General features: G+C 33.2%; 1 protein-coding gene across 1 annotated transcript; it reads right to left on the bottom strand.

The window, feature by feature from the left end:
• Positions 1-2,019: 2,019 nt before the first annotated feature.
• Positions 2,020-4,515, bottom strand: LOC149425311 (fork head domain-containing protein FD4-like). The gene has a single exon (XM_089651075.1). It carries the CDS (start codon positions 4,159-4,161, stop codon positions 3,373-3,375), a length of 789 nt encoding a protein of 262 aa, XP_089507201.1. The 5' UTR covers positions 4,162-4,515; the 3' UTR covers positions 2,020-3,372.
• Positions 4,516-10,839: the final 6,324 nt, after the last annotated feature.

Raw genomic sequence — 10,839 nt, 5'->3', positions numbered from 1 at the left:
AATCATACCTAGGTTTAGTTAAAGGAAGTAGATACCAGGTGGGCAATATTCTACATAATTAGGTGACATAAATAAATAAAAAAATATTCACCTGCTCACCTGTGGCGGTTTGTGGCTTATCAGTGTGCTAGAAAGGTAAGATTGAACAAATACGATATAAATGATGTTATTGTAGATGTTAATATATATTTTAAATTTCAATTTTTTGTAAGAAAATTTAAGGATTTTTCAGTTTGTGTAAGAGCAGTAGGGATAGGTAGAAAAAAATGAAATGTAAAAATAAATAAATATGTATTTTCAACTACGCAATATCACTAATGTTGAATTTTTCAATCTTACAACTCTAGCTAACTGATGTTTCACGGACCGCTACTGCTACCTATGCCCATTATGATAGATAGCTGGTACCTTCTCGTAGGATACTTATGTAGGATAAACCGACAGATTAAATAATTAAACCCTAATCGTTGATTTCATTAAAAAAAAAAATTGTAAGTGGGTGTAATATACTAATTGTAATTAAATACCTGTGTAGGTACCTACTAGGTTGTTGTGTTATTATAGTCTTACTCAAAGTATTTTTTAAAAATCTGGGTGTACCCTCAAATGCTAAATATTTCTAGGTAGAATCTACCCTAATCTACCCGTATGCTTGCAGTTTATAAGATAATGCTTTCGGATCATATAATAAATCCTTATTTACATTCAATTTTATTGCTTATATCATACAAATGTGATTAAAATTACAATAATACCAGCGCACAGGCTTTACCTTTCTGGGGTTATTTTTTATCACATATTACCTACATGAATTTGAATAATTCTTCCAATGATATCAATCGAAATCAATCAATAAAAAGTTACAGAAAAGAAAAAAAAAAACGTTTTAAATCATTCCCCTACCGACTTTTTTGAATTGCTGATTATACGTGCAGCTTTGACACACCTAAATGTATTTTAATTGCACTTACCTATATTGTGCAGGCAGGTACGATGTATTTAGGTAAGATAAGAATTCTTACTTACTATAGTCCATCGCAATCCAACAATCAATATCTTATAAACCTGGTAGCAGGGCTAGTTCTGTGCAGGCACAATTGGTCCAGTCCGCTCCGGGCGCCGACTTGCCATGTCACCAAGAAGCCAAGGAGCCAAGATGATAATAACACAACAGCGCCCTTGAGATTTTTAGTAGCGCCAGGCGTCGTTTTGGTAGCACCCATAAATAAAAATAGGTACCTCCCTACGTATTTTTGGACTGCGCGGTAATCGAACCCGCAAACTCCGCAAAGTATATATAATGGCTCTTATAAAACTCCATGTAAATAGGTAAATAATAAATACCTCAATAATATAATGTATTGTTTGCACAGCTACCAATGCAACAAAAGTAGGGTAGTCAGTAATGATTAGATAGATTCCTACCTACCTATTCAAGTATATTTAGGAATAGATAACTACATTTTTTTCAACTAGAGACAATTACAAAGTGTGATAGATACCGATTGCAATTATAATTTATTTCGCCAAGCAACTTCTGAACAGCAGACAGGCCAATGTAAATAAATCTCTTTGCGAAAAAAATTAAGATACCTAGTTTGAAAAGGCTTCGGTAGAGATAGGTAATCAATTTCAAAACACTCATCTCAATAATTTATCTCTCCAGTGATCTAATTAAATCAATTAATAAAAAGACAAGTTTATAGGGTGTATTATTGAGTTTAATAAAACATATTAACAGCTTATGAAGCTGATTTCCTAATATTGGCACAGCTCATCTAAAACACATAAAATTAAAACATCCAATCACTACTTATTTACATTTCATTATTTACAATAAATCACTATGATACAAATAAATAAATTAATATTGCTGACTACACATTTATTTCTATATCTACAACACAATTTAATGTTTATGTTAACTATACGCTACTAAAGCTTTGTGAGAAGGAGATACTTTAAGATTTTTTTAAATCAATCTTTCAACAATGTTATTATAACTTTTATATTCTACGATTACGTACGGTTCTACTTTAAAACAATTAATACGTTATCATTATGAAACGTACAAGTTAGACATTATTTTTTTATCATATTTTACAAATAGTTGAATTGGATTTCTCCATAAATGCATTTAATTAAGTTATTACTTAATTCAATAATTATTTCTTAGCAATTCCTACAATCAACAGCAAAACTAACACCTGAATTTTTTTTAAATATTTACATATTTAGTCCTAGTACGTAGGTAGTCTTTTCAGACTTCAGGTGAGAAGTTAAGTGTATATGTTTGCTGCTGAGGTTAGTTAGGTACGAATATTTACGGTAGTTAAAATCGTTGGAAATTGAATTTAATAATTCAATTTAATTAAATTAATTAATTAATATTAATTTAATTTAATTGAATTAATGAATTTAATTAATTTCATTTATTAACCTAACATTTTAAAGTTTTTCACAATCAACAGTCTTAAGACGATTTCTACATCAAAAATTATATAATTTACATAGATGAAACATGTTATAGGAATATAAATATTAAGTAATCATTAATTTAAATGCCTTTAAATTATAATTTTGTAAGTAGGTAGGTAGGTACCTACACAAGGTAATAGATGACAAAAAAATATAGTTTTACCCACACACATTTAAATAGTAGGAATCTGTTAATATAGGTATTTATAGATAGTACCTACCTAAACCAGTCCTCTTGATAAACGGTTATTTTTGTTTCTTGGGGGAGAAAGTAAATTTTGAATCAACAATTGAAATTGGAATGATTAAGAATGTTTTTCAACTACATTATTGCGTAGTCAGTAGGTAACCTAAGTAGGTAGGTACCTACCTACAATACATTTCGCATTTAATAAATATTAGTAAAAATAAATACATTTCTTGAGTTATCTCCAGAGCTACTTTGAACCATCATTCAGATTATTATAAAATCAGAATGATATGTCATAATTAAAATGTGTAATTTAAGTTCTCCGGTAGGTAGTTAGTTATTGGTAAAATAATTAAGAATTGAAACTCACCCCAATTAACGGCAAGGAACGATTATATTATTTTATAATAATAGTTAACTTATTTAGAAGCGTATCGGCGATAATAGTAATTAAGCTACTTACACGTGATATAATAATTTAAACATTTCATTTGACACAATAAATATTTACCTAATCGATTAATACGGTGGTACAGAATATTTACAATCTTAATATAAGTTTTATCGTCCCGCCCGCGACCACCACTGTCTGAGATGCGTGTGGGTGTTCCTTCACACCTGCCTGCTTCACCAGGACTTGTGGACTCACATGAAGTACGGTCTCCTGCCAGGAGCAGGAGGACTAGCGTAGGGAGCGAGGAAGTTCATATGATCCGCAGTGGCGCGGGCTGGAAATGAAAAAAGGGCGCGCGGAGGGATGCGGCAGCCAGCAGGCCCGCGCGGTACTGCAGCTCCAGTGGCGAACAGGGCGGGAGCGGCTCCCAGCAACCGCCCACCTGCCAGCACGGCGCCGGGCAGGCGGGCACGGGGGCGGGGGCGGGCGCCGGCACGCGCTCCATTCGCTCCATCCGATCCATGCGCTCCATCCGCTCAATCAGCTCCATACGCTCAAGCTCAGGGCTGCGCTCGCGGGGCTCGTCCGGGGATATTAAGCTCTCGATGGTGAAAGAACGCTTTGGTCGCTCTGGAGGCAGATCCGTGCGGGGAGGCGGTGGTGACGGAGGCATCTCCGCGTTCACTCCACCTCCGGCTAAGAAGAATCTGTTCAGGTTAGCCAAGGCGGCAAGCTCTTCGTTCAACACGTCTTTATCTGTCTTGTGGAGCTTGAATCTCTTCCTCCTCCTCAGAAGGGATCCGTTCTCGAACATGTCAAAAGCTTGTGGGTGCAGGGCCCAGTAGGCTCCTTTGCCGGGGCGGTCGGGCCGACGGGGTACCTTGATGAAGCAGTCGTTGAAGGAGAGGTTGTGCCGGAGAGAGTTCTGCCAGCGCTGCGTGTTGCGGCGGTAGTAGGGGAACCGGTCCGTGATGAAGCGGTAGATGTCCGCCAGCGGCAGCATCTTCTCGGGGGAGCTCCAGATGGCCATGGCCGTCAGAGAGATGTACGAGTAAGGGGGCTTCTGCTCGCCGTACGACTCGCGCGGGGGACGAGGCATCTTCCCTAGATGACTCTGAACACCTCCTCAGATCTTTCAGTCGATTAACTATTTTCTTGTCACTTAAACTATTTATCACTCTAATCGATACAATTTGTAACCATCGACTTATTAGTCGCACGTACGTTACTTTTCGAGGTTGTCTGCAGCATCTGCAGTCTGTTTTTGTTTGTAATCAAATTCAAACCAATCAACACTAGCATTAAAAATGAGAATTTATTGCACAATATGCACTTGCAAATGAGTTGAATTTTCAAAATATGGAAAATTCACTCGATAGCCGCTGAGAATTATGATCCCGTATACTGATCACTTGTTAGAAAAACAAAACGTAGATTGTGGTACACAGGTACGACCAGACCGTACGAAGGACCTGCGAGAACTGAGAAGTACCTGGGCTGCTGCGGCACTCCACCCGACCTCCCCATCCTCGCGGCCCCGCCCTCGCTCTCCCACCCAGCCAATCCCCGCTGGGTCACACGTCTCCCCGCCCTCCTGATTGGCCGATACAGCGGGGGACGGCCCTGCAGGTAGAGGGGATAACGAGGACCACAAATTGCTGATGAATAAACGAGCAACCGATACCATGTTGAAATAATAATTTTTCGTTGAACGAAGGCATGCAGAGCCGCGCCAATTGTGTTTGTTTGAGTTAACTAGATTTCTCGTTTCTTTCATAACCACGCACAACAACCTGCCCGCGGTTCTGGACTGGAAAGCACTGCCTGTTTGCTAGTAAGCACTTTTCTACTTTTCTATGTGTACCTATAATTACCTACATTGAATAAGTATGTAAATAAGTAGGTACCTTAAGTTTATCTTTTACCGTAGGTACTATAAATACCATAAAAAATATGTGACAATATTTAAAGTTTATTTTTATGACTCTGATCATTGCACTAAAGATGAGAATTAAAATATTTTCATTTATAATTATTGATTTTAAACACCGCTGTCACCAACGTTGCACGGTGTGACGTCAGCCCCGCCGAATTCACGAAAAAAACGAACGTGTCATTTTGGCGGCAATCGAATATGGCAAATTTAAAAGCGTTATAGAAAATGTATTCGTCAAGATAAAAATTAAATAAAAATACCTTCATCAAATAATTATTTCTATCTTTTTTTAGAAAAAAAGAATACTCTATACTTGTTATTTTAGATGTCTACGTTCCTCGGACGCAAAAATAATCATTACTTAACCGTAGTTCCTTAGGTGGGTAGGTAAGTACCTACCTATCTAATACAGGGTTTTCCAATAAGAGGTGTTATTTTGATATTCAATCGTAAAAGATCAATGGTTTCGTTGCTTTTGTGGCACATAACGCCGTCTTGTTGAAAATAAACGTTGTTCAGATCAATAGATACCATCCAATTTAAAAAATCATTAATCATCTCTCGATAGCGCAATCCATTCACCGTAACTGTTGCTCCAGCCTCATTTTCGAAAAAGTAAGGTCCAATAACTCCGCCGAACCATAAACCGCACCAAACAGTCACACGTTGAGAATAGAGAGGCTTTTCAACAATAACTCTTGGGTTTTCCGAGCCCCAGATGCAACAATTTTGCTTTTTGACGAAGCCACCGAGGTGGAAATGGGCCTCATCGCTCAAGATGATTTGCATTTGATTCACTCAAGTGAATTTCAATAATTTCAATGCGTTGTTGAAGCAAGTATCGTTTCATTTTTATTAATGGCGCAGTTTCTACTTGTCAAATATAAAAAAATGACAGGTTCAAATAACACCTCTTATTGGAAAACCCTGCATAATTATTGCAAATTAATCAAACGTCGTTCCCGGATTTTTCAAATTTACAGTTTATGAATCTGAATTTTACAATAGTTGTGTTGTTTTATTGGATTATCTACCCTTTTAAACAATTAAAATAGAAGCTTACTGTCCTAAAACGGAAAAAATCTTCCTAGTTGCGCATGTCAAAATATTTAAAAAAATATATTGTGTAATAAATAAATATTTATATGAAAATAACACACTTTGTTCAAACCAGAATATAACCCTTCGGAGACGTTAAATATTCTAAATGTTTTGTTAGTTTGGTCGTAATATTTTTTCCACAACCTTAAACTTTGAATTTTGTTGATTATTAGTTACATTTGCACACCGCTTTTTTTTGTTCACCGATTACTCGCAAAACTTTTAGGGTGACCACATTATTACTAGGTTTTAAATTGTACTGAAGGGTCCATATTTTATATCTATGATATATTCCAGAAAAAAACAATTACTTATAGACTACACGTTGACACAAAAAAAAATAATCAACACATAAGCAAAAGAAAACCTGAACACAATAATTATTGTACCTACTTATTATTTAATTTTAACTACTATTTAAAGCGGTCAGCTTTATTTTAAGATTATCAACAAGTATTGAAGGTAATGGATAGAATAACGGTGATAAATAAATTACAACTATATAATTCAACAGATGTCTACTAGAAATAGTAATATATAAAGAAAAACTAGCGAGTGAAACTTTCCGACTGCGGATAACAATATGATTCGTCCTGAAATTGTTAATAAAAATATTAACATGTTTCAAAATCAATGGTTTCTTTATCAGGATACAAAGTATCCTTACCTACCTATATCTATTAAATTTACATTTTAAAAATGTTGATAATGTTTGTCATTTTTTTTTTAAATAAAAGTGAATCAATTCACAAGTGAATTATTGGCAATTATTGAAGAACAAAATTATTTTTTAAGTTTCTTTATTCATTTAATTGTTTGTTACATGCATTGAGGATTTTTTTACCACCATGCTAGGCACATGCCCGTGTTATGTTGTATTATTAGATATTATAAAACTAGCTATATCAGTCTGTCTGTGGAGACATAGAAACAATAGCGCGTGTTGCTTTTACGTCCAACAGATGGCGCTGTTTTTAAAAAAAAAACATGTTTTTACCTCTCACAGCCGTCACAGGTGACATCTATATAATATAGGTAAGTATATAAAAACACACGCGTATTCGAATGCAACGTTGCCAAAATTTCAAAGCAATCTGTGAAGAACTTTCAGAGATTTAAGATTTTGAACAAACAAACATTTACATTTTTATTTATATATAAGCAGATACATACTTGATTTTCATTCTATCCTGACACAAAAAGGCACAGGTAACGGAATCATTATTTCCAGAGCTCTCAATTGTGAAATTCGAACCCTTATTGGAAATAATTTGATTGTTGAAAGCTAATGACTTAGATATAGGTAGGCGTAGGTACCTACCCAAACCTAACTAATAAAATATTTTTTATAAATTCCACACATATTAGATTTTTGTTTCTCTTTAGGGTGATGGTCTCCGCACTAGCCTGTGAGATGGTACCTACCTAAGTTTTGGACTCACTTACCGTAAATATAATATTTTATACTTATTTAACGCATTACATGTCTACTAACCTTATAACCTTAAAACAGTTGTGAAAATATAATTAGTAGGTACCTACCTAATACTTTATAGACATCTAGTGTATCTTTCTGGGAAAGAGAATTGCGGTTGGTTCAGCGTAGCTCAAAATTCACTTGCACTTACGTAGGTACTCGAAGATAAACACAACATTTGATTACATTATGCAAAACAAAAGGCATTAAAAAATTACCATTGTTTTTCCGTGTGGCGACTAAATTATTGCTGCTGGGAACACTTACATCTGAAAAGATACTGTTAATAGGAAACAGATATGAAATCCCTGCGGATTGACAAACTGAAATTTCCTGAATAACGAATTATCGAAAAAAAAAAAACGTTTTCAGCTACAATACAAAAATGCCATTTTTGTAATATTAGCACTTTATTACACCCAAAAGTCACGAGTCGCCACCTCTCGCAGGGGGCATTTTGATAATTTTTTCTATTTCATTTTTATTGAAAAAAATTATATTATTGTTAAAAGTTTGCACAATTTACAATAAATACGCTTTTGTTTTTGTGAATAAACAGTCTATTATATTTTCTATCTATATTTTTTTTTTCTTAATATTTTTAACAGCACGCCCCGTCTCCCCCTGCCTAAGGAGAAGGCCGTACGTAATTTTTATTGTCATTTTTCATAACAAATTGTTTCCGTTTGCAATTATACAGAAAAATTTCAATATATTTTTATACATCTAGGTATAAATTTTGTACATATTTTCTGACTATTAATAATACGATACGAAACAATCATTACTATCACTTATATTATGTTATTATCTCTTCCCAGTAAAGTTGTGAAGTAGTTTTGAAATTAAACTAGAGTGTAAACTGTTTACATATTTATCCGACAGATGCTTTTTTTTTTTTTTTTTTTTTTTTTTTTTTTTTTTTTTTTTTTATTTAAAGAAAGCAAGACAAAAAAAATACATATTACAGTAAATAATAAAATAAAAATACAGAAAAAAATAGAAAAGTTCCAATAAACTACTTTTCAGTAGTTTGTCGATGGCAACTTTTCACATAAAAAATATTTAAAAAAGATAAAAACTTATTTTACTTAATGACAACAGTGATAACAATAAAAATAACAATTTGTTTTAAAAATGTAAAAAAATATACACAACAGTGATAGTATCTACCTATAGTTTGTATTAGACTCTAATACAAACTATTTCTTTCAGCGAGCCAATTTTTCAACATAATATTTGTTTTTACATTTGTACATTTTTTTATTTCAGCAGGTAACATATTTAAGCACCTAGGTATCATGTAGTCCAGTGTTCTTTGTCCATATTTGTTTAAATGCTTAGGTACAATTAGTCCTTCATTTAACGTAAACGAGTATTGTAAGTGTGGTCTAGTCTATTTATGTATATAGGGCTATTCATATGCTGAAATATAATTTTATACCACAGAATTGATCTTACTGACAAAATTTTAAGATTCTGATAAAGGTATGGAACATTATGCCTTTGTTCGTATAAACTTTTATGAGCTAATAATTTAACTAGTGAATTTTGAACTGATTGAACATGGTTTATATTTGTTTTACATGAAAGCCCCCAAGCTGTGATTCCATACCTTATAATAGATTCAGCTAGTGATAAATAAATTATTCTAAGTGTACTTATTGGAACATAGAATTTCAATTTATATAATCTATTAACAATAGATCTCAGACGTTCACATACTTTATTTATTTGTAAGTCCCATTTGAAAAAACAATCAATAATAATACCTAAATATACATACTCTGTGACCAGCTCAATATTTTCACATGTACATATTGCAGGAATACCAACATGTAAGCAATTTGAAGTGTGTGTCTTTATTTCAGGTGTAATAATATTTGCCTTAGCATTGGGTGATCTAATATGTATCAATTTAGTTTTTTTGGCATTTATAATTAAACCAGAGTCGTGAGACCATTTCAAAAGTTCAATGTAATCTTTTTGTAATAGTTCAATACATAATTGCAAATCACTGCGAGAAATCACCAATGCAGTATCGTCCGCATATACAAAGTGTTTTACATGTTTAAAAATGTACTTAATAAAAGATACATAAATAATATATAAAATTGGTCCCAATATGGAACCTTGAGGAACGCCTGCTAATATTTTCCTTTGTTTACTTAAGGTGTTCAAAAGTTTTATTTTCATGCATCGGTTGTTCAAGTAATTTTCAAAGAGTTTTAGAAGTTTCCCTCTTATTCCTATGATTTCTAATATTTTCAATAATTTTTTATGATCAATAGTGTCAAATGCCTTGGAATAATCTATAAATAAGACTAATACATGATTTTTACTATTTAATTCATTATTTATTAGGCTGGCAAACTTCTGAATTAGCATTTCAGTGCCCTTTTTTTTCTGGAAGCCGTATTGATTTGTATCAATAATAGAAAAATCTTCTAAATATTTAATCAATTTCAGCTGAATGTATTTTTCAAGGATTTTTTCGAGTGATGGCAAAATACTAATCGGTCTATAATTACCCAATACAGTGTGATCACCGCCTTTATAAATGGGTCGGATGATACTACATTTTAAGTCATCTGGAATTTTTGCCTCAAATATGATTCTATTAACAAAATGGGTTATAATTGGACCTAAGGTAGATATGTGTTTTTTAATATCGCTCATTCTGATATTATCAATTCCAGGAGAAGAGTTTTTAAGTTGTCTTACAATGCTTTCTATATCAGAAATTTTGGCCCTTGGTAGGTACATAGTTTGAGGCATCTCCTCTGGTTCAAACCCAGTTGTCCTGTAATTACATTTATGTAACATATTGCAAACACTATCAGAGAAATAATTAACAAAATCATTATTTACATTTTCTTTGGTCTGATCTTTCATCAAATATTTGGAGGCAACTTGGTCACAATTATTTTTACATTTCTTTCCTAAAATTTGATTACACTCGTCCCATGTTTTTTTTGAATCTTGAAAAAGATTTTTGAATTTATCATTATAGTATGTGGTTTTTAATTTAAGTAACAATTTATTTAAAACATTTCGGTAACACTTATATTCTTTTTCATAGTATTTGTTTGTTGGAGCATTTTTCCAACGTTTATATAAATAATCTCTTTTTTTAATTTTATATAGTGCATCCGTAGATATCCAGTCATTTATGGCATGAGGTCTGCTTTTAGATTTTTTGCTAATTTCAATCGTGCTGTTTTTGTACAAGTCATCAAAATAATTTTTAATTTTTAAATATA

Source organism: Hesperophylax consimilis, chromosome 3, assembly GCF_061612785.1.
Source record: "Hesperophylax consimilis isolate HC1 chromosome 3, BYU_Hcon_1.0, whole genome shotgun sequence".
Classification (NCBI taxonomy): domain Eukaryota; kingdom Metazoa; phylum Arthropoda; class Insecta; order Trichoptera; family Limnephilidae; genus Hesperophylax; species Hesperophylax consimilis.
The sequence above is the reverse complement of the archived record's forward strand: the minus strand, read 5'-3'. Positions and strand labels throughout refer to the sequence as shown.